Source organism: Ipomoea nil, unplaced genomic scaffold (genome assembly GCF_001879475.1).
Source record: "Ipomoea nil cultivar Tokyo-kokei standard unplaced genomic scaffold, Asagao_1.1 scaffold2957, whole genome shotgun sequence".
Classification (NCBI taxonomy): Eukaryota; Viridiplantae; Streptophyta; class Magnoliopsida; order Solanales; family Convolvulaceae; genus Ipomoea; species Ipomoea nil.
This window is the reverse complement of record NW_017619385.1, coordinates 3,942,501-3,967,090: the sequence shown is the minus strand read 5'-3', so window position 1 is coordinate 3,967,090 and position 24,590 is coordinate 3,942,501. Positions and strand designations below refer to the sequence as shown.

The 24,590-nt window shown below is 31.9% G+C and overlaps 4 protein-coding genes across 7 annotated transcripts in view; 2 read left to right on the top strand and 2 right to left on the bottom strand.

Annotated features, from left to right (window-relative positions):
- The first annotated feature begins 369 nt into the window (after positions 1–369).
- LOC109162803 (protein MIS12 homolog) lies at positions 370–4,002 on the top strand. The gene is made up of 7 exons (XM_019311492.1): positions 370–620; positions 736–793; positions 986–1,105; positions 1,621–1,716; positions 1,813–1,951; positions 3,500–3,652; positions 3,739–4,002. Exons 1-7 carry the CDS (start codon positions 499–501, stop codon positions 3,798–3,800), a joined length of 750 nt encoding a protein of 249 aa, XP_019167037.1. The 5' UTR covers positions 370–498; the 3' UTR covers positions 3,801–4,002.
- Positions 4,003–10,091: 6,089 nt separating this feature from the next.
- On the top strand, positions 10,092–11,981 carry LOC109162790 (H/ACA ribonucleoprotein complex subunit 2-like protein). 2 transcript variants are annotated; one of them, XM_019311473.1, is made up of 5 exons: positions 10,092–10,195; positions 10,240–10,379; positions 10,492–10,561; positions 10,932–11,037; positions 11,720–11,981. In XM_019311473.1, exons 2-5 carry the CDS (start codon positions 10,244–10,246, stop codon positions 11,879–11,881), a joined length of 474 nt encoding a protein of 157 aa, XP_019167018.1. In that variant the 5' UTR covers positions 10,092–10,195; positions 10,240–10,243; the 3' UTR covers positions 11,882–11,981. The 2 variants fall into 2 exon arrangements, with proteins under 2 accessions (XP_019167018.1, XP_019167017.1); XM_019311472.1 differs by having other exon boundaries at positions 10,095–10,379.
- A 38-nt stretch (positions 11,982–12,019) lies between these two features.
- The window catches only part of LOC109162785 (ASC1-like protein), an 18,140-nt gene continuing 5,569 nt past the window's right edge, over positions 12,020–24,590 (bottom strand). Inside the window, exons 3-8 of one of the 2 annotated variants that reach the window (XM_019311468.1) lie at positions 15,058–15,213; positions 14,276–14,511; positions 14,029–14,184; positions 13,770–13,955; positions 12,326–12,498; positions 12,020–12,196 (exon numbers count right to left, since the gene is read on the bottom strand). In XM_019311468.1, the coding sequence (XP_019167013.1) occupies positions 12,165–12,196; positions 12,326–12,498; positions 13,770–13,955; positions 14,029–14,184; positions 14,276–14,511; positions 15,058–15,195 (921 nt within the window). In that variant the 5' untranslated portion in view covers positions 15,196–15,213 and the 3' untranslated portion in view covers positions 12,020–12,164. Of the gene's footprint in view, positions 12,197–12,325; positions 12,499–13,688; positions 13,956–14,028; positions 14,185–14,275; positions 14,512–15,057; positions 15,214–24,590 lie in introns of those variants that run through there. The other variant, XM_019311469.1, reaches the window with a different exon arrangement.
- LOC109162781 (UDP-glycosyltransferase 89B2-like) overlaps positions 22,061–24,590 on the bottom strand; it is an 18,002-nt gene continuing 15,472 nt past the window's right edge. For both annotated transcript variants that reach the window (XR_002051157.1, XM_019311463.1), the window contains 2 exons: positions 22,875–22,952; positions 22,061–22,210 (listed from right to left, as the gene is read on the bottom strand). Coding sequence is in view for 1 of the 2 variants with exons in the window: in XM_019311463.1 (XP_019167008.1) it covers positions 22,896–22,952 (57 nt within the window). In the remaining variant the exon portion in view is untranslated. The remainder of the gene's footprint in view (positions 22,211–22,874; positions 22,953–24,590) is intronic.

The window sequence follows — 24,590 nt, the reverse complement described above, 5'->3', positions numbered from 1 at the left end:
TTTATGTTAATGGATTTGTTAAAAAATTCATTTCTCTCCATTAAGGAAATTTTAAACAATTCCAGAATCAAATTGGTTGAAATTTAAAACTAAAGACTACATTGACAGTAAAAAAACAATTAAAGGACCAAAATGTTATACACTATGCTTAGGATGAAAATTGAAGCCAACAAATCTGCTCATTTTCGAGTTTACAGAGCCACAATTACAAAAGTTTTACACTTTTACTGTATATGTTCTCAAATCTTACTTTCTCAATTTTTACTCTACAGACTATGATAAGATACTTTTGATGTGGGTCCCAATACAAATGTCCAAAAATAAAAAGGGAAAGGAAAAAATAAAGTATACATAACATTTTTCCAATTACAAATACCCATTTGGCGGGAAACACCGAATAATAATGGAAGCATAACCCCCAAATTCAAAATTCGAACTTCAGTGTATCAAAGCTCTCAGCAGTCAACATTTTGAAAAGAACGAAGAAAATCGTGCGAAATGGAAGGCAGCGAGAGTGAGAAGATCTTCGATTCCTTCAACCTAAACCCTCAGTTATTCATCAACGAGGTTATCAATTCCGTCGACGACCTCGTCGACGAAGCCTTTGATTTCTTCCAGCAGTATGAGTCCTCTCTCTCCCTCTCTATTTCTCTGTATAACTGCTCGTCTGTATATATATTAGGCATAACTTCTAATCGAGAACGGTATTTTTTGAATTTTTTTTGTTTTATGTAGGGAGGCAGCGGTTATTCTGAAAACCGAGGGGACTGATCGATCCGATGATCTAAAAAAGGTTAGCATGATTCAGTATTTGAGACTTCCAATTCGCCGTTCGCACAAATTAAGAGTTCATTCTATTGCCGATATGTCGAATAACTGGTGGCTTCGCTTAGGGTTACGGTCCTACGGACAGAAAATATTATACGTTTTTTTTTTTTTTTTAGAAACTATTTTGTTTTCAATTTTTTATCTTCGGATTTTGTAGGGCGTAGCTTATATACGGAACATGGTTCAATTGGCTCTGGACAAGCGGTTGAGTATGTGGGAGAAGTACTGTTTGCGGCACTGTTTTACTGTGCCAGAAGGATTCTCTTTGCCTAAAGCTGTAGGTTTTCCAAATTCAATGGGTTTGATTCAAATCTTATACTGTATTAACCTTTTGGGCTTTCTCCTATTTGAATTAGCATCATTGTACTTCATTTATTTGTTTAATAATTTTCTGTTTAGTGCTCTTTAGGATTAGGGGCATCATTACACGTAGTTAACTATGCTGTAAAACTTAGATTGCTTCGATTCCTTCGAAGTTTGAATATTCATTAATCACGGAATTAATAATTCATCTGTCCAAAGTTTGAATATTAAGTCTTCAAATTTTTGGAATGTCTCTAGATGTGAACAGTTTTCACTATCCTTTGTGTATCTTATTTGATAGTTTAACTCATCTGCCCAAAGGTGTATGTGATAAACTGAAACGAAAGATTAAAGTTTTGCTTCTTAGGTAGGCTTAGGAATTGGAATTCAGCTTGTCACTTACCTGATAGCTCTTTTTTTTTTTTTTTTTTTTTTTTTTTTTTTAATACTTATTAATGGCTTAAAGTCCTATTGGATGCTGTTCTCTAGGATGAACCATCTGGTGATACTTCCTTGGATCTTGACAGTCTTGGTGATGCAGAATTAGATGCGCAGTTGGATTCTTTGAGAAATAAACTTACTCAGGTATAGGATATATGATGTTTTAAGAGTATAATTAACTTATAATTTTTTTTGTCTCATTTAGTATTTTTCTGTGGCATGTGTACTTCATCTACTCAGGTAGGTAAAGAGTCTGCTGACCTCAACAGAGAACTTCGAGCACTGGAAAGGCAGTCCCGCATGAGCAATCACTCTGTGGCATCTCTTAATGAAGCATTGCAGTTTTATAATGAACAGCTTGTGCAAGAGAAGTTTGAAGGTAAATGCTTTTTCATCAATTGTTTCATCAAATGCACTTAGATTAGAGATTTTATTTTGGTCAGCTGTTCAATTGAATGCATCTTTGCTATTTATTTATTGCAATCCATCATGGAGCTGTAACTATGGAGTTGTATTTATGTGTTAGGTTTATTTTGGTCAAACCTTTTGTCTTATAGTTTTAGTGCATCAACAATTCACTACTGTTCTCATCTCTTCCACTGGAGGGCTGTACTAATTTAAGGTTCACAAGATATGGACAGCTTGTTCAATTTGCAACTTGCTATTTAATGTCTAATGGGGAAGTGTTTGAATTTTATAGTATGACATACATACTATAGAACCAGCATAGAAAGTTTTCAATTTTTTTCTCCTTGTATTGAAAGCTTTGAGGCAAATACTGATTCATCAGCTTTTATAATTCCCATCTGTTTATATATATAGGAGTGGGCTGAGAACAACAGAGGACTGATTTGCCCATCAGGGTTCATCAATGGTTGAAAGTTTTAGTAAAAACAATATAGGGTCAATTTTATAACTATTGCAAACTTTGAAGTTTGAAAAATTTATAAAACTAACTCTGTCCTTTTTTCCTTTATTTTTCATCAACATCTACCCAAATGGATGGATTAGATTAGTCTTCACTTTACTTGGGAGCTTGTTCTCACCTGAACCCTCTCCTATATATATATATATTGCTTACGGATCAAATGCGAAGCATCCCTTAGGTAAAAATAGGGTTTAATATCATCCACTGATCTAGTCCAGATCAAGGGTCCAAAATGAAGACAATTAAAAAAAATGCAGTGGCATTATGGTAATTTTGTGTATGTAAGATAATTTTTTTTGTCTTTTGGTGCATTTTTTTCCTTCTTCGAGTGCACATTTTTCTTTCTTCGAGTGCACATTGTTGTCTCTTCTAGAGCACACAGTTTCTCCCTTTGAGTGCATATTGTCATGCCTTGTAGTGCACATTATTGCCTTCCAGTGCACAATTTTGGGCTAATACAGTAAGCAATTAGTAGTTTATGATTTGTTTTGAATCACTAATTACTAATTTGAGTTGAATCTTATATTGCTCGTTTATTATTTATGGTTGTTTATGACTTGTGTGTGAAGATCGTGTATTGAATTTAGTCTTTTCAATAATTGCTTCACATCTTTGTGCCTTCCAATGCACATTGATGCCTTCCAGTGCACATTTTGAAGATTGTAGGTGTCAGTTTTTTTAATTTTTAAAGAGCAGTTGATCTTGAATGAATCGCTAATAATTACTAATTTGAGTTGAATCTGTATTGCTAGTTTATGATTTGTTATCATTTATGATTTGTGTTGATGAGTATGTTAAAATCATTTCACTTTATCAGGTTGCTCATCTAGTACAGATTTCTCCAGTGCAATTCTTTAATATGAATTTTAGCTGATTTGCAATTTTTTAGGATCCATTGAAGGGAAAACTATTTGAATATTTGCAAATATATCTGAGTTCTTTAACAGTGTGAGCCCAATTAATATTTTAACTATAAATCTTGAATGTGTGTTCTTCTAGAGCTGGTAAAAACTGCATCAGAGTTTCGGTCAAGTTTGGAGAATCATAAAAATAGAGCGTTTAAAGAGATTGAGCGTTCGAGAGCAGAGAAGATTCGCAAACTGGATGGGGATGTGCTTAGGCTGAATTATCATGGTGGCCATGACCATTCTGGCAAGTTTATCTTCACTCCTCTTTGGCTCTGATATATGCGATGTTTACTTATAACATTTGTATTAAAATCTGCATTTGCTTTGTAGGTCTGCTCAATGCAGAACTTGATGACCTTCACCAATTTCTAGACAACATAATGACCAAATGATCTTTAGCAAGTCTTTATTGGGACCAACTGTACAGGATTACAATGCTCTGCTATTATAACATGTAAGCAATGTTTATCTGTTCTTCTATGTGTGACCTTTTGAATGATTAGCAGTTTTGCACAATTCAGTATTATTAAGTACTCTGTAACACTTTAGGTACTAGGATTTCTTGAGATATAATTGCTAGTATATTGTGTTTTAGAGTGTTGAGATCTATAGGGAATGGAGTGTTAAATACTAGTTAGAATTGGTGTTTTTTTTTTTTTTTTTTTTTTTTTTTTTTTTTTTGGTTTGAAATATGTCTTCTGAAATATATGTATTTTGGAAAATACCCTGGACAAAATAATAGAATGATTTTACAATGTCTTTATCTATAATGCCTTTTTGCCATAAAAGAAAATAAGGGGCATTTTTATCATATATTACCTTATTTTTTCCACATTTCATAACCAAACTGGTTTGACTAGGGATATAATCTAATCATGATGAACATGAATACTTAAAGATCAAAACTTGACTCAATTTGAAAAATCAAATCTCAAGCTCGACTTGAATATGGTCAATGCTTTTTTTTTTTTTTTTTTTCCTTTCTATTTTTTATACAAAAATAATATAAACATTTTACATTTGAACATGATAACAAAACTCAATATTATATCTTAATTATAATCACATAAAATATATTAACTAAATTTGTAATACATACATACATATAATAAAAATCTCAATTAGTCTTGCGAGTTACATACATACATATAATAAAAATCTCAATTAGTCTTGCGAGTTACTTGATCTAAGTATTAAGAGGCTCAAATTTGTGTAGATTCGTTATTTTTTAGAGGCTCAAATTTGTGGCCATGGATTTTGTTTGATCCATCTTTTTCGATTATTTTTTTCTTCTGCTTTTAGTGCAGAACGTTAATCAATAAGTCAATCTCAATCAAATATGTGTTCTCAAAACTACCTTATCTATTTTATTGTTTTCATTATATAATTTTAGAGTTTATTTATAGCTTGTTACATAAATTTTCAAAAGTAAAATTTGAATTTGGTCATTTAGGATTAATAATAATAATAATAATAATAATAATAATAATAATAATAATAATCTACATCTACGATTCTAATAAGAGCCAATAATGTTAGGCCCTTAACTGGAACAAAAAAATGTCAGTCCTATTGTTTCTTAAAATGAATGGTTCATGTTATACTATTGTTTCTTAAAATGAATGGTTTATATTATTTTTATTTTAGTATTTTTTATTGATTTTCCTTATTTACCCTCTATTATATTAATTTCTTCCCTTAAATAACTTAAATTTCGTTAGCATAAACTTTAGTAACGGAATATTCCGTTAAGTATTTATTATTTTAACTTACACATTAATTTCTATAAGAAAAGTCTTAGTTTCGAACCACATCCTAATTAGAGTTGGCATAATTGTTAAAACATATACTACGAATATGTTAAAATATATTTAAAATATATATAACATAAAATTTAACATAAACTTTGTTCAAATAATTAGTCTGACTAAATACATAACATTCATAGTTAAGCATCAAAGATTATAAATCAAGAACTTTAAAAATCATTTGATCAGAAAAAAAACTTAATATTCTTTTCATTATTTAGATTAGAAAAAAACTTAATATTTCAATTATACTTTTGCATTAATATTTTTTGTATGTATTTTTTTTTTAAAATCAATGATTGCATTATTGTTGATGAAAAGTATATACGCCACTTTATTACTCTTATTAAACTAAACAAAGTAGTAGCTACAACAAAAAATAATACATATCCATTTAATTAATTTTGAATTAGATGTCTATAATGACTTTATTTAAAAAAAATTATTCATTATAACAAATTTAAAAATAGATATAATTTCATTAGTTATATTATCTTTATTTTCTACAATTCAAAGATTCATTACCTTCAAATTTATCAATTTATTATATTCACTGCATTGTCCATTGTCTTCTTTTTACATTATCTTGTAATTAAATATCAAAGTTATAATACAAAATACATTATATATATTTGTTTACCAAGTATTTTATACAAATATAATAAATATTAATATTTTGTTCAATACTTTCGCATAATAACCTACGACACACATCTCACAATGCATGAAACATGTAGGGAAAAACTATCAAATATCGATTAGAAAATTCAATAAATATTATCTTGCATTTATATATTTTGAATTACCGATGTAAATAAAGAAATTCAATATTTATTTACATATGCATGTCCACCTTGCAAGGTGGACACGGTTCCATAGCATAATTTGCCCACTTTATTGCTCTTAAACTAAATAAAGTAGTAGCTACAACAAAAAATAATACATATGCATTTAATTAATTTAGAATTAGATGTCTATAATGCCTTTATTTAAAAAAAAAATTATTCATTATAAAAAATTTAAAAATAGATATAATTTCATTAGTTATATTATCTTTATTTTCTACAATTCAAAGATTCACCTTCAAATTTATTAATTTATTATATTCACTGCATTGTCCATTGTCTTCTTTTTACATTATCTTGTAATTAAATATCAAAGTTATAATACAAAATACATTATAGAGTAAATACCCAAAATGGTCCCTCGACTATAGCTAAATTCACAAATTGGTCATTGACTTTCAATTTTAACCAATTATGTCCTTAACTTTGCAATTTTAACACAATTTGGTCCTCCGTATATTTGACCGTTTGTTGACTGTGATTTTTGAGGATATATCTGTAATTTCATGGTCCATCGTCGATTTTTTAAGGTTCCGGTTGCATTTTCAGACCGCACTGTTACATTTGAATCCACCGCCGAAAGCAATCTACCAAATCCTGTCGCCTTTCTTCATCCTCTCTTTGGATTCAATGTAGTTGAGTTCGTACCAGAGTGAAGAAGACAACGTGTTTCCGAATCGGTGCAGCGTCATCCTGGAGGCCTTCATGTGCTCCCGTGAGAGCTGTGGGTTCTTCTGGAGATCGTCGATGATGGCGCGGGCGCCGACGTTAATGCAGAAGTGTTCGAAGGACCAAATCGTGTTAAAATTGCAAAGTTAAGGACTTAATTAGTTAAAATTAAAAGTCGATGACCAATTTGTGAATTTAGCTATAGTTGAGGGACCATTTTGGGTATTTACTCTACATTATATATATTTATTTGCCAAGTATTTTATACAAATATAATAAATATTAATATTTTGTTCAATACTTTCACATGATAACCTACGACACACATCTCACAATGCATGAAACATGTAGGGGAAAATTACCACTACCAAATATCGATTAGAAAATTCAATAAATATTATATTACATTTATATATTTTGAATTACCGATTTAAAGAAACAAATCCAATATTTATTTACATATGCATGAACATCCCCGATATAATATTGCGTTGATATACTTTGAAATACTTATTTAAAAATAATCATTGGGCATTATCCCATTCGCGCAAAGCGCGTAAAAAAACTAGTAATAATAATAAGTATGAGCATTTTAGACTTTATACTACATATTCCCTTTAAATTTTCATGTATACCAAACATTGGAATTAAAATTTTCATAATTCTATTCATGTAAACCAAATACTGAAATTAAAATTCGACTTTATTCCTAGTAATTCATCCTCCATGAAATTGCAATTCCTTTTACACGCAATTTCCTCCCTCCATCCAAATGCCCCTTACTCTCTCTCACACACAATTTTGATGTTGACACTTTCATTGGGACCACAACATAAAGATAACTAATCATCAATTGACACACCAAAGAGTAGTAGTACATATAAAAATATAAAGTACATTTCAAAAAAATATATATAAAGTACATGTAGTAGAACTCTAAGGGCATCCGGGTCTTCACCAAGTTTTTGGACAACAAAATTTCATGGAGAAGATTTTCACAAATGGAAGATGAAGACTTTTGAGTTATTACCATATGAGGTCCTCCGAGTATAGTGGTTTTGCCACGTTTAGTCCTAAACTTTCAAATTGACCATTTGTGGTCCTTCGACTTTCAAATTTAACCATTCGTGGTCCAAGTTAACTACTCATGGTCCTCCAACTTTCAAAATTTAACCAACTATAGTCCTTTCAAGAGGACCACGAGTGGTTAAATATTGAAAGTTGAAGGACCATGGGTGGTTAACTTGGATCACGAATGGTTAAATTGGAAAGTCGAAGGACCACAAATGGTGTATAGCATCTATACATCGGCGGTGCATAAAATATTAATCCATTTATATTCTAGAAGTTTACAATCCCAATACCTCGGCGGTGCATCAAATATTAATCCATTTATATTCTAGAAGTTTACAATTTCAATACTAAAATAACACAATTTATACGTTGTTTAAGATCAGGGTTCCCCGGTCCATGGGGCAAATTATTATGTAGATCTGGGTTCAAATGTTCACAATTTACCTTTTAAAAATTCACAATTTTGTATGTTATGAACACATAACGTTAACACATATGTAATTGATTATCTTGTTTTGTATTAACAAGTTCCTTTCAAATACTGCAGTCACACATCTTGTATTGTATTTACAAATTCTCTTCTACATATGTTATGTGTTTTGACTTAGAAACACAATTTATATTCTAGAAGTTTACAATTTTAATAGTAAATATACACAATTTATGTTGTAAAAAAAAAAAAAAAAAAAAAAGCATACACAATTTATACGTCGTTTAGGACTAGGATCCACCTTGCAAGGTTAATCCTAGTCCATACTCGAGAATAACTTCGCAAGCCAATAAAGGTAAATTATTCTGTGGACTCGGATATAAAAATACACAATTTATATAATGAATGTTTATAATTTTACATGCTGAATGTTCACAATTTACATACTAAACGTTCACAATTATAAACATTTAATATGTAAATTATGTATTTTGAACCCAGGTCCACATTGCAAGGTAGACCCCAGTACATGATATAACAAACATTATTACATAGACCATAGTCTATTCAACTCTGTGGACCATAAATAAAATGTAAATTTTTAGTATAATAAAAGTACATTATTTGTGTACATAAATAAATTATTTGTGTACACAAAGTACATTATTATATATATATTATTAAATTAAATAATATACATTTAGTACACAAATTATATACTTTTAGTATATAAAAAATGTACTTTGTATTCATAATCCACACAATAATTTGTGCAAATTATGTTGTACAACCTTGGTGCACACTGTTCTATGTTCATAATTACTAAACTATATGTTCATAATTATAGAGCTATATATTCATAATTTTTTAACTTTATATTCATAATTACAAAACTCTATGTTCATAATTTAATAGCTATACAGTTTAGAAATTATGAATCTACAGTACATATATTATGAATATGCAGTATAGAAATTATGAATCTATTGTACAGAAATTATGAATCTACTGTATTTAAATTATGAATCTATGATTTAGAAATTATGAATCTATAATATAGATTTTATGAACTACAATATATAAATTATGAATCTATAGTATAAAAATTATGAATTTATAATATAGAAATTATGAATCTATAGTATAAAAATGAGCTAATACCCAAAATCGTCCTCGACTATAGTGATTTTTCTCAATTTCGTCCTAAACGACTTTGATGACCTAATATCATCCTAGACTTTTGTGTTTCGCTCAATTTAGTCCCAGACTTTTGTGTTTTTGCTCAATTTAGTCCCTCATTTGTTATTTTGTCTAGTTGGTGTTAAATAAATAGACAATTCAGTAATTTTAATATTGGCATCTCTTTACTCATAGACATGTGAACTGCGAAATCCTTTTTTTTTTTTTATGAATTACTCCCATAATTACTCCTAAAACTGCGAATATAAAATTTGATTTGCAGGTCCGGGAGTAATTCTGGGTGTAATTCGTACAAGAAAGAGGAATTTCGCACTTTACAAGTTGAAAGTAAAGAGAGATCAATATTGACATTACTGAATTGTCCCTTTATTTAACACCAATTTGACGAAATAACAAATTGAGGACTAAATTGAGCGAAACACAAAAGTCTGGGACGATATTAGGTCACTAAAGTCGTATAGGACGAAATTGAGAAAAACCACTATAGTCGAGAACGATTTTGAGTATTAAGTCGTATAAAAATTATGAATTAAAATTATGTGCACCTTGCATGGTGCATACAGTTACACATCATAACGTTCCAATAGTTTGCCCATGGGCCATGGTATCACTGCTGGGCCAATAAAGCCTTTTCACCTGATTCCAAAACATTGACCCAATTTTGGTCCATCTTCGACCCACCTTAAAGGCTTAAACCCTAAAAATCGAACCTCTGGTCGCGCATAAACCCTAGCTCCGTTGCCACAGAGAGAGAGAGAGAGAGAGAGAGAGAGAGAGAGAGAGAGAGAGAGAGAGAGAGAGAGAAAGAGATGGGAAGCGACAGCGAAACAGAGAAAACTGCGCAAAAGGAGAGGGAGAAGAAGAAGGTCTTGGCCCTCGCCCCTATTGCAAAACCCTTAGCCGGTAAAAAGCTCAGCAAGCGCACTTTCAAACTCGTCCGACGAGGTGTGACCGTCTATCTGTATTCATCTTTATGCATAGTCCGACTCTGTATATGCAAATTTACTCTTTTTGTTTGGGGCACAATTTAATTTTTTTCTCCAACGTTGGATATTAGCTGCGGAGCTCAAGTGCTTGAAGAGAGGTGTGAAGGAGGTGGTCAAAAGCATTCGTCGTGGCCACAAAGGGTTAGCTCAACCTCATTCCTTTCATTTATTTACTTTCATTTTAATTTGATTGTGCTGATGAATGATTTATTTATTTATTTGATTTTTGTGTTTGCAACAACAATTAGATATATGAACTTAATCTTAAGCTATTGCTTTTGCTATGAGTATTGTTGGAACCAAATCCGTTATCTTGTGGACCTGTTTAATGAATAAGATAAACAAAACTGGATTTCAGTGGGGTAGTTTACACTTTCTCTGGCTTGTGATTAGTAAAGCATGTATCTGTATTAATAAGAGTTAAATAGCTTGCAATTAAAGTCTACATCCTGGGTGCTGCTATTTATATTGTAAACTGAAATTTTTAAATTTTATAACGTTGTGATTGCAGGTTTTGTGTGATTGCTGGGAACATATCTCCAATTGATGTGATCACCCATGTTCCTATCCTATGTGAAGAATCTGATATACCATATGTTTATGTTTCGTCAAAAGAAGTAAGCCTGATTTACCCCATCTTTATCTAATACTCTTTCTATTGTGATTGTCTTTGGTTCCTTTACTGGCCAATGCAAGCCATTAACTTCAATGATTCCAGTTTTAGTGGTATATGTGAGCATTTGATGGTAGTACTAGAGACGATTTGAGAACTTGTAAAATTGTTTAACTACGAGCGCTATTTGTGTGATTACTTGAATTATGGTTTTTGAAGAGTGTTGTAGCATTTCAAAAAATTGAACATATCACGTGGTGGTTAACTTTTAACAGGAAATTTCCCAAGGCATTTTGGATTGTTAGAGTTGCATAGACACGCATCACCTGCATAGGGTAAAACAGCAGGGACCTTATGGCTTCCTCCTAGCTGTCATAACTTATCATATGATGATATAGGATGCGTTAAAAAGTTCCTTGATTGACTCGGCTGAGTTAGGTGCTGAGTTGGCCGAGTCAGGCGTCTAGTCGGCCGACTAGAAGGCACCTAGGGCTGAAATCCCCTCGGCCTAGGGGCGCCTAGGCGGCCGCCTAGGTCGATTTTTACAACACTGGCTTTTGATGAAGCTTCTGTTCTTGCAACTTGCACACATCACTCTAGTTCATATCAATAACAAATAGGGAGCTCTGGTTTCTGTTGTTATTTAAGAAGATATCATATACTAATTGCCAAAAAATTTGTTTCAGGATCTTGCAAATGCAGGAGCTACAAAAAGGCCAACATGCTGCGTATTGGTGTTAACCAAGCCTGCTAAGGGAGAACTCAGCCCGGAGGATCAAGAAAAATTGAAAGGAGATTATGATCAGGCTGTGACCGAAGTTCGCGAGCTAACATCATCTATGTTTTGAAATTTTATGGTTTTGATGTTTGTACTTAGAAATGTACTCTGCTTCATTTGTTAGTGATTGCTAAACTATCTTCTTTTTAATCTGGTTTGCTTGCTGGGAACTGTTTATCTTGTCAAGTTTCCCTCAGTCCACCCACAATGCCAAGTGAAGAGCTTTATGGACTCATTTCAAAGTAATCTTTATATGTTTATCTAAAGATGAATGTTAAACATTCACAGAACAAAATATAATTCAAATCTTTTTGCAACACTCCCTCTCTTCAATCCCAGGCCATTGTTGATCTTCAGTCGTTGTGTTCATCATTGCTTTCAGAATCTGCAACCAGACAATATATGATTTTGTTTTTGTTAGACCATGAGTTGTCTAGAATAGACCTTAATTGTTCGCACTAGCCTGACTCAATTAAAGGGCAAAGTGCTGGTCATATTAACAGGGTATTCTTACCTGATCGAACGTCGTTGATCTCACCATTCCGGATTTTTCCAATGAGCACTCGGAGGATCAACTTCGACCAGTATATGTTAAGAAGCATGAGGCCAAACAGCAGAGCATTGCACAGAAAGTAGTATACAACTGTGCGATGCTTATCCATGTCCAAGATGAAAAGTACATCGTAGCTGTAATGTTTTGAAGTCTTAATTGTTAATGAAAAGAAAAACATTAACGGAAGACATCTTTAAGAAAACATTGAACATTGTCTTAGAAAAACTATATATATATATATATATATATATATATATATATATATATATATATATATATATATATATATATATAGGGAAGGGATGCATTTGTTGCTTCCCGTGCGGTTGTGCGGTGGATTAATGTGCGTGAGGTTTATACTTAATGTGCGTGAGTGTTATGCTCAATATGCTTGAGATTTGTATTTAATGTGCGTCATGTTAATATGGTAACATGCGTGAGTTTTGTACTTAATGTGTCAGGGTATTGTGCTTAATATGCGTGAGATTTGTGCTTAATGTGCATGAGTAATAAGAGAATTTTCAACAATCTGGAAACATTAATCCGAGGAACCTCTTGCAGACCAATCACCAGTAGATCAAAATTCTCTGTTTCTTTCCACTAGTTTTTCTATGTCCTCCATACTCACCTTCACCATAGCAGAATAAATCAATTAATAAATAAATAAATAAACAAATCTGACATGATGGAATTGAAGCAAACAACAGAAGTTCCAGATTCTCGCACCAAGATCGGTCTGCATAGACCATTGATAAGGATAGAATTTGTGCATTTACTTTGGGAAGCTTTTATTTCATTGCAAACATCAGTAAAGCAGAGCAACACACTATTCACTTTGGGAAGCAGTGCTGGGGATGGGGAAGAAGCTAATAACCATATTTTCTGCTGCATTTTATACATTCACGCACATTAAGTACAAATCTCAGGCACATTAGACACAACACTCACTACAAATCTCACGCACATTAATAACCGCACAACCGCACGGGAAGCATTCAACTGCACGGGAACCTTTCACTATATATATATATATATATATATATATATATATATATATATATTATAAATTCAATATGACGGGCAAATTGAAGCATCTGCTCAATTTCAACTATCATAAATATTACTTTGTAATTAAGCAATGTTGGGGTTAGGGACATTCAGGTGCGCCTAGCCTAGGCGTCACCTAAATGGTCAAGTTATTTGAGTATATCGTCTCCACTTTTTCCCATTCAGGACTGTAAGTTAGACTATAATCTCACAAATGTTAGCTGACTCGACTGATTAAAAGCCGCTTAAGGCTAAAATTGCCTCGGCCTAAGGGTGTCTAGTGCCTAGTCAGTGCCTAGGTGGATTTTTACAACACTGTAATTAAGTGAATTAGCATGGGAGGTGAGAATGTACAGACCTTGTGCTCTTGAGGACCCAGAAGGGATAAAGGATTAGACGGCCAATGAGCCATGATAGCACAAAACCAAGAAAAGAAAGGTCGGACAAGCCATAAAAGCCACTGTATCTAGACATCTTTGCAAATTCCATAAACACATCACACCCTTCATGAAGTAGTAGAACCATTGAACCAACCCTCCCAATCCTGCACAAAACCACACATTATTTTTTAGTTAGATATATAAGTTTAATAGGTACTATACAGTATATATACATACCTGAAAATATAAGAAGAGAGAATGAGGAAGGCTGTTGTTATGTGATGAGCCATAGATGCTGCGAAATCAGAACGTCTTGTTTCCCAAAACACCAATGCAAAAATGGAGTAAATATAGAACCCTCCAGCATACATATAATATCCCTTCATCTTTAACCTGCACATCATATATATATATATATATATATATATTGCACCAAAAGAATGAGTTAACTAACTGAGAAGATCGAGACAAAGGTTAAGCTTACTTGTATTTGTGATCTGGCCAAAGGTGGTCACCCTCACCGGGCCCCATCCAAAAGTATTTTGCGTTGGTGAGCCATGGTTCATCATAGCAAACATAAAGTGCAAAAAGTTCTGAAGAAAAGTAATGGAGGAACTTCCAGGCAGACTCTTTGAACTTGTCGATCTTCTTCCTCTTAGGGCCTTTCTTGATTTCCATATTGCCATGTTTCGCCCCTAATATCATCCTTCTCCCCATTTTCTGCAACACTAGTACACTTATCAACATCATATACATATAAATATTCTGAAAGAGTTTGTAAATGTTGGGCGGAATCAGGTGAATGGCCCAATCCAACACCAGATAGCTAGGAAATTGCACTACTGGAAATTCTGAAATTTCCGACCACCTGAAAGTGATCTTAAATAAAGTGGAAAGCCTTGTTCCGACCACTTTTGATATCCGGATACCAACAAGGGTTTTTCCGGATACCAAAAGTGGTCGGAACAAGACTTTCGACTTGATTTAGAATCACTTTCAGGTGGTCGAAAATTCAATAATTTCCAGTGTTGTTGGACAGAAACTTGATGAGTCAAGTCCAGCACCTTATCCCTTGCAATTGTGGTGGTTGTTGGACAGAGGCTGGTGAAAGGCCAAATCCAGCACTAGATGTTAAGGGATTGTTGGACGGAGACGAAAGGGCTAAGTCTAACATTGTGCATTCAATTCGCTACTAGCTAGCTATAACTTTTGACGTAGTGGTAAGTGCTTAAACTAACAACTGGTATAAGAGCGTGGGTAATATACCTCGAAGATTGAAGTGTCGAGAATGAAACGTAGGGTGGGGAAGTAGAGAAGCAGGAAGGGAAGAAGGAAGAAATCTTGGTAGTCTGGGTAGGATTCCATGTTCCAGTTAAGCCAAGAAGCTGCCATTTTCTGCATCATATCATATCAAGATTGCTTTTGATGATGGAAATATAATATGATATCTGGAGTGCAGGAATGAAGAGATATAATGGATCTATCGGAGTTTATGGCGTCTAATATACTTTCTACAGCTTGTTCAAATTTGGCTGGCAGATTTCTGTCATTACCAAAACCAAAGAGTTAATACCCAATATAGTCCTTGACTATAGTGATTTTACTCAATTTAGTTCTAAATGACTTTTTATGCTCAATTTAGTCATCGACTTTGATGATTTTCCACAATTTAGTTCTTTGTTAAAAATTATGTTAGTTAATGGTTAGAAATAGGGTCTTAATGGTAATTGTTCATTACTACTACTTCTCTGCTACTTCTCTACTGCTTCTCTAATGTCTGTGCACCCAAATCCAACTAAAAAAGCTATTTTAAAAAAAAAAAACTATAGGCAAATATTTATTTATTTAGGGTTGAAATTGATTTAGGGATGAAGATCTCTATTTTTGCGTGGAGCTTAATAAGAGAAAGAAGATGAGAAGGAATCATCCCAAATAGGATGAAAGATGAGAAATTACCATTAAGGGGGCGTTTGGTTCAGGTTATATAACATAACCAAGGGAATGTGACATTCCAAAGCTCACATTCCGGTGTTTGGTTCATATTATCTTAGGGAATCTAACATTCCCAGGGAATGTCACATTCCCTCCACATAGAATTTTGAAGGGAATGTGATTCCCTTCAAAATCTTAGGTAATGTAAGATAACCTTGGTTATGTTAGTTTATATATATATATATATATATATATAATTATTTTTGTAATTATATATATTTTTTATTTTTATTATGTTATGTTAGCATATAAAATAATTTTGTTTCTCAAGTTCAAGATTTTAGTTAATATTTTAAAATCGTGTAATTACATATGATGCCGTTATCTTATTTCTTTATTTTAATTTTTAAATTTATTAAAATATATAAAAATATGTTAAGGATATTATAGTGTGTATAAAAGATAACCCTAAACCAAACATGATTATATTACATACCCCAATTTTAACCAAACACAGGAATCTAACATTTCCAGCAATCTAACATTCCCACCGGTAATCTGACATTCCGTGAACCAAATTGAGCACAAAGGACTAAATTGTGTAAAACCATCAAAGTCGAAGACTAAATTGAGCACAAAAAGTCATTTAGGACTAAAATGAGTAAAACCACTATAGTCGAGGACTATATTGAGTATTTACTCTTAATTTACTCTTTTTTTAGTAAGCCCACATGTTTCTTTGGGGCAAATTATTCCGTGTATCCGGGTCCACCTTGCAAGGTGAATTCAGGTTTAAATGTTCACAATTTACATTTTAAAAATTCACAATTTATAAACTACAAACATACAATATTAACATATATATGTAATTGATTATCTTGTTTTGTATTCACAAGTTATTTTCAAATACTGCAGTCACACAATATTAACAGATTATGATTTGATGACTCTGTATTGTATTCACAAATTTTCCTTCTACAACTGTTATGTGTTTTGACTTATAAACATAATTTATATTCGAATTAATTTCATTTGGTCTCACGACTTTTGAGTTCTTATCACTTTTGGTGCACAACTTTAATTTTTTTTCAATTTTGGTGCCTAACTTTGTTAATTATTTTTATAAGTTTTGGTCCTTCTAGCCAAATTGACGGTAAAATATTTCCGGATTTTATATTTTAGGGGCAAAATCGTTATTCCATGGCTACGAATAGAAATGGAGAGAAATTTTACCAGCAAAATGTTTACGCAGGTAGAAGGCAAAAACCAATAAAAAAAAAGTTAAAAATTTGTGTAATTCCGTATCACAGTTCTTTGTTGAGACTGATCGGATTAAGATGAAAATGTAATACTAATTAGTAATAAAGTGTTTATTACTCATAAGAGAAATTGTAAACTTTTTAAAAGAAAATATAATACTTTTACATTTTAATTTATTTTTGATTAGTATTAAATTTTTTAATATAAATATTACATTTTCATCTTGATTCGACTTGTCACGGTATTATTTCACATGAGAATCACTCTAAAAGAAGGGACATAATGCGATTGGCGGCTAGAAAACGGAGAAAAACAATTTCATAATGTTTTTTTTTTTTTTTTTTTTTGAATACACAATTTATTAATGTTACAAACATTTCCGAGAAAAATTACACTTTTGGTCCTGTGACTATTGTGGTCTTGTTAATTTCAGTACTTGACTTTAAAAACTAACAATTTAGTCCCGTAACTATGTAATTTTTAACACATTTGGTCCTTCCGGCCAAATTACAGGGCAAATGTTACCGGAAAAACATAAATGTCTTAAAATTGTTTAGTCATGGGGCAAAACGGTCATTTTACATTTTTTTTAAAAAAAAGGAAATCATCGGATAACCATTCTGGGGAAGTCAATCGTCGTCGGACGGAGAACAACGTCGCAATGGTCCAACAATTTGCGACGATTCTGTATAGGGCCGCCAGTGGTGCGAGATAATCCTATATACACACTGTACGAGCTAATCTTCCATGGTCACGACGGAGATAATCTTGTACAGGAGACAAGAAATCACACGTAAGCTTCCATGGCATTTGACTAAATCCTTGCAAAGAGGAGGCCTATCCTATATACACACTCTCCCGGACTCTCAGGCCATAAATCTTTGAACCACAAATCTGAGTTTGGATATGTTCTTAGCTTGTCGCAAATATGATCGTTTTCCGATTTCCTCTGACCGGTTTGCTCCTCTGATCGAATTGGTATTACTTTCGGATCCCTGTGTCTTTGTGTTGTATGCGCCTGAGAGAACTCTGTCTCTGGTTGCCATTGAAAATGGTCAAAAGCATAAATTCATGTGTGGTTCAAAAATTGTAACAACCATTTAAAATTTTAAAAATTGATATTTTTTTTACTACTTATATATATGGTGAAGATAGAAAACCAAAAAGGAGAGAAGGACGGCAACATTTTGACGGCGAAAATAAAAAATCGTATCAATTCCTCCGATTCCGGCCAGCAAGGACAAGGAAGAAGAAGAAAGTGGTTTGAAATGACTGTTTTGCCCTCATGAATAAACAATTTTAAAACATTTACGTTTTTCCGGTAGCATTTGGCCGGTGATTTGGCCGACAGGACCAAATGTGTTAAAAATTGCATAGTTACAGGACTAAATTGTTAGTTTTTAAAGTCGAGTACTAAAATTAACAAGACCACAATAGTCACAGGACCAAAAGTGTAATTTTCTCAAACATTTCCTCATTAAGAATAATCTAGAATAAAGTTAGCAAGAGAATTGATAAAAAGTTAAAAACTTGACAACCTACCTTAATTTGGATGGTATGTATGAGTTTCAATTCGTCCCTCATCTTTGAATGTTTTATTATATAAGTTTTGGTTTGGAGAACATCTCGAAATTAAAGCATATCGATACTTTTAATGGTGATCGAATGATATTTGAAATAAAAGTTGATCAATATTAAAAATGCTCTTATTTAATTTTTCAATGTTGATAAAACATTTCCGACCACTTAAAGTAGGCGGAAAAAGTGCAATGAAAATTGTATAATAAATTAAATTATCAAGTCTAAATATTTTGACCAATTTTGTTGGATAACTTAATTTACTGATGTAAGATTTTTGGCATTCAAACCAACAATTAAGATTTTTGGCATTCAAACCAACAATTAAGATTTTTGGCATATTTTAAATACTAATAACAATACTAATGATATTGATGTGGAAACCGATTCCCAGCTTGTTTTTCATGCTTTAACTTTAAATACATATAATTTCTCGTTTGATTTAGTAGTAGATGATGTAAAGGAGATTGCATCTCAGATTACAGATGTAATCTTCTATTTTTCTAGACGGTTTGCGAATCGTGCCCATGCTCTTGCTAGGGAGGTCGTTTCTTTGTCAAGTTGCGGGGAGTGGTACACCACACCCCTTCAGTTTCTTGTGAACATTCTTGGTTTTGATCTAATGCATTAAGCTTTTATTCTCAAAAAAAAAAAAAAAAAAAAGAAAAAAAATTCTAAAAAGAAATTCACAAAAGTTTGATAGTGACTTCTTATGACTGTACATCTAAACTTCACAATCTATATAATAAAGCTTTAAAACATCTTAAAATTTTTCTTTAAAAACTTTAAAACATCATTATTCAGTATGAATTTAAGATAATATAACTAAAGTTCAAGGCTTCGATCCTTGGCTTTGGGTATGAAGCAACCTTAAATCTCTTGGTCAACTGTCCCATTCAATAGAGGTGCTTACAATTAAGCGATGAGATTAGTCACTATGCTCAACGGTGAAAATCATGGACTACACCCAAAAAATAAAAGAGACAGATTAACTAAAACAAAGGGTTAATAATTAACTTATATATATATATTATATGAAATTATGAATTCTGTATCTTTATTGATGTCTCACCAATTTAGTTTTTTATTATTTTGTTAGACCATGAGATATCCTCGGAGCAACTCAATTAGTTAAGTGGCAAAGTGCGGGCCAGATTGATTTTTTCATACGAGAGGGGGTTCGAACTCCCGACCTCTCATAAGGGACAATAGTGCACGGCCACTCACGCCAACCAAGCTGGTTAATACAGTCAATTGTATTGTTTATTTTTGTGTTTGAAATTAAAAGCAAGTAATATAATTCTAATGTATATATTAATTATTAATTATTTGTCCATATGGGTTTTGCTCTTGGAATATTCTAAAGTTTTTATTTGATTAAGAAAACCAAAAGAGTGTTTCCTCGCAAGTCCAAGGATGTTTCTTCTTTTTGGCATCTGGCTTAATAAATCAAAAGAAAATAAAAATGTAAATATACAGGTGTAGGCAAAGAATCTTGATTGTTCTAGATACTCTTTTTGGCATGTGAGTTGTGGACTTGCAAATAAAGGTTTTATAAAGTGAGAAAAATTGATGTGAAATCGCCTCACGAATAAGACGGGTCGGATCAAGATAAAAAGTAATATTTATACTAGAAATGTAATACTAATAAGGAATAAATTAAACCGTCTCATGAACCTTGTTGCTTCAACGACTTGATGCGGTGATATAGAACTTTAGCGTGACAAAATTTTCTATACAAACGATTTTACAGCTACACATTATCATTTTTTTCCCTCCTTTGTTCCTACTATAAAAGCTTTTGTTTCTTCTCAAAACCCAACCTTGGCATGACAATACTTAATTGGTTGAGGCTAGAGAGTGAGCTAGAGATATTGGAGTTCTACATTGTCTAAAGGTGAAAAGTAAGGGCCAACATTTTTCGAGAAAAGGAATCTCATCAAGTCAAGAAGATCAAGTAAGGTTCAAGCTACACCAAATTAAAGGCTAGAGAAGATCAGGAATCTCATCAAGTCAAGAAGATGGAGTAAGATTCAAACTACACCAAAGGCTAGAGAAGAGGAATCTCATCAAGTCAATAAGATGAAGTAAGATTCAAGCTACACCAAAGGCTAGAGAAGAGGAATTTCATCAAGTCAATAAGATGAAGTAAGATTCAAGCTACACCAAAGGTTAAGGAGAAGTTTGGAAGGAGACCTCCTTTTGGTAGAATCTCTTGCCTTTTTCTTTACATTTTTTGTTCATTGTATTTTCTTTCATAATTTGTGTATTTGAGACATTGTTAACTATTGGTGGCTAAGAACACTTTGGAATTTTTCGGTATATAGTGTTAATGAACCTTTGTGGTCTAGTCCTTCAATTCGTAATGAAATGTTTATTTGGTTTTGTTTTGGTTTATTTATTTATTTATTTATTTATTTATATTAATAATCTTGTGTTATAATTTGTGATTCATATTGTTGAAGTAGTTTGTGGTTAAGAGTTCAAATTACATCTTTACTAAAATTGTGCCTTGATGGAACTTGGGGCACTCATAGTTACACTTAATTCTTGTACCTTCGGAAATGATAATATAGATGTTAAGGGATTTAATTATTTGGTGGCTTGTTTTTACATTGCTTGTTTGATCATCGTATGGGAGTGAATATATTGCACTATCTTTGACTTGGTTAGGATTATGAAAGTACTTCCCTCCCTCTTGGTTTGCAACTCTCCACACTTGTTGAGACTTTCACTTAGGTAATTAAACACTTGACCCAAAGATCTCACATTCTCACTCACTTTGCATCTTTCGATTTATTTGCCTCACTTATGATAGTAAATTGTTTACTTCCTTTTAATTCAATTTTACTTGTTACATTACCATTAACTTATTATAAATAGGCTAGTAGTTAGTGTTCGATGCTCTTACTTCCCTGTAATTCGATACTCTATAATACTACATAGATTTTTAGTTCAAGGGATATTTTGAGATAATGTAACATTCTCGAGAATCTCACATAATATAAGAATGTGAGGGAATGTGATTCCCATGAAAGCTACCAAAAAATCACTGCTGGAAATTATGGAATTTTTGACCACCTGAAAGTGATCTTAAATCAAGTCGAAAGCAAAAAGTGGTCGGTAATAGCAACAAAAATTTTTCCGGATATCAAAAGTGGTCGGAACAAGACTTTCGACTTGATTTAAAATCACTTTCAAGTGGTCGAAAATGGCATAATTTTCAACCTTGAATGAACTAAAAACAAAATATGGGAATATCAAAATTCCTATAGTAATCTCATATTTCATTGAATCAAACAAGAGAATATTACCATATTTATATTCCTAAGATTATGTGGGATACTATTAACCAAACACCCCTTAGTGTTTGTTTGTTGTCTAAATTTGCTATAAGCATAGCATTTCATCGGAAACATTTAACATCATTTTAAATTCACTTTTTTAAAAAAGAAAAACATTATTTTCAACCATACTTAAATGACACTAGCACTTTTTAAAATTTTAAAACATTTTTTTATTAACTTTTTCAAATTCGAACTTATACATTATATTATTGCCTATTGGGCATGGTATTTACATTTTTTGAAGCCTCTTCAAACAAGTGCATCACAAAGTCCTCCAAATTGTTGAATGAATCTCCACCCTTGTTGACACCAATCGTTATGTCATGGAACCGTGTTCACCATCCATGGTGAACACGGTCCCAAACCCGTTATTTTCCACCAATCTTTCTTTTTTATTTTATTTACTTATTTATTTTTTTAATAGTGCGACTTTTCTTCTTCATATTCACATTTTGCGGTTTCACTTCCTCTTCGTGCAAGTTTCTTCAACACTCATAAATTATGAATGTGCAGGCATGGATTTATGAATGTGCAGTTATGAAATTATGAATTTTCTTTTATGAGATTATGAATTTTCTATTATGAAATTATGAATTTTCTGTTATGAGATTATGAATGTACAGAAAATTCATAATTACATAACTGTAAATTCATAATCTCATAACAGGAAATTCATAATTTAGTAAATGTTTTTCTTTTATGAGATTATGAATTTTTTGTTATGAAATTATGAATTTTCTGTTATGAGATTATGAATGTACAGAAAATTCTTAATTACATAACTGTAAATTCATAATCTCATAACAGAAAATTCATAATTTAATAAATGTAAATTCATATTCTGAACATAGAATGCAATACGTCGTTAACAGCACATTAACTAATTTTTTTTCTCGGTAAAAATGATGCAGTTTGGGACCGTGTTCACCAAGCATGGTGAACACGTTTCCACGGCATAATTTGCATGTTGACACTACCCATTGCTGCTCAGCGTAAGTGCAATGCACGCTCCCTTTGTTCAACTCCTTTTCCTTCTTGACCCAGCTCGTCCGAGTTAGGAACCATTTCTTCACCCTCACTCGCTCTAGTTCTATTTCATCTGCTATGAGAATTGCGTTAGTGTATTGATCAGCCCCCATTGGCCAAGTTAATAATGGAACTCGCGATTCGATTTGTATTATTATTATTATTATTATTATTATTATTATTATTATTATTATTATTTTATTTTATTTTATTTTAATCGGTTCAAAGATTCAAGGGAAAGAAAAAAAATAAAAACAGTATGTAAACCAACTCTCTGTATTTCAAAATATGCAAAACAAACGGTTGTTTCTAAACTATGCTGTAGAAAAATGTTAACTTCATTTTTTTAAAGACAAATCTGAGAAAATTTGTTGCTTTTGGTTTTGAAAAAAACAGTAAACAACACAGTATGTTTAAAAAACTTCTCCCTTCTACTTTTTTGTTGGAAGACAAGTTTAGATAAGATACACATTTTGATGTAAATGAAATGCAATATTATACTGGAATTGCATATATATATATATATATATATATATATATATATATATATATATATATATCAGATACGATCACAGTATCAAAAGAATACTATTTATGCATGTGTACTATCCAGTAAAACGATAATCATATGCCCAAAATTCACATATATGAGTACTACCAGTAAAAGATAAATATATCTTAAAAATCATACATAGGCAGATGCAAAAAAACATAGAATATGTGATTTTAGGCAAAAAAACGTAACGTATAGGATTACCGTTCACCGGGTATATTGAGCATGCCGATAACGTGTTAAGATGTTGATGCCCATTAACTCCTAACTGGTAGATGAATTTGCAGGAACAATAACAATATAGTAAGGAAGTAGATAGAAGATGAAGACTCGAAAAGTCATCTTATTATTGAGAATTAACTTTATATAATACAAAGGAATAACAGTTACAAAGCAATACACTAATGGCTAATCAATGATATTAAAGAGTAATAATGTCCATTATTCAAATATTTTGTAACATATTACACTTAAATCTAATAAAAAAAATTATACTACAACTTTAATTATCACATGATTTTTTTTTAAGTTTAAACATAACTCTAAAATTTAATAAGATCGAGCCAATGATAATCCTTAATTGAAACTAAAATTGTGTTGGTAGTATAAATTGAATTAAGGGGGTGTATTCAATCATGACTTTTGTAGAGTTTGAAAGACTTTTAAAATGATAAATTTTAATAAACTTTGATCGACTTTCATAGAGTCGTTCAAAACTTTTTAAAACTTTATAAGACTCTAAGTTTATATAAAAAACATTCATAGACTTTTATCAATTTTTTATTTTAAAAAGTATACAAAAGTCATTGAAATTCTAAACTGAATACATCCTTACAAACTTTCAATAATTTTGATTCTTATCATTTATAATTTTCTTACAAAACATTTATAATATATCACTACTGAAAATTATAGAATTTCCAACCACCTGAAAGTGATCTTAAATCAAGTCGAAAGTAAAAAGTGGTCAGAAATAGCAACAAAGGTTTTTTCGGATACCAAAAAGTGGTCGGAACAAGGCTATCGACTTAATTTAAGATCACTTTCAGGTGGTAGGAAATTTCATAATTTCCAGAGTGTATCATAAAATTCTTCTTATTATA

Bases quoted from the DNA above. Each gene is read 5' to 3' on its own strand.
- LOC109162803 (XM_019311492.1), top strand. From the start codon at position 499: ATGGAAGGCAGCGAGAGTGAGAAGATCTTCGATTCCTTCAACCTAAAC. The intron at 794-985 runs GTTAGCATGATT...CGGATTTTGTAG, and splicing joins GATCCGATGATCTAAAAAAG to GGCGTAGCTTATATACGGAA. The intron at 1,952-3,499 runs GTAAATGCTTTT...GTGTTCTTCTAG, and splicing joins TGTGCAAGAGAAGTTTGAAG to AGCTGGTAAAAACTGCATCA.
- LOC109162790 (XM_019311473.1), top strand. From the start codon at position 10,244: ATGGGAAGCGACAGCGAAACAGAGAAAACTGCGCAAAAGGAGAGGGAG. The intron at 10,380-10,491 runs GTGTGACCGTCT...GTTGGATATTAG, and splicing joins TTTCAAACTCGTCCGACGAG to CTGCGGAGCTCAAGTGCTTG. The intron at 11,038-11,719 runs GTAAGCCTGATT...AATTTGTTTCAG, and splicing joins TTTATGTTTCGTCAAAAGAA to GATCTTGCAAATGCAGGAGC.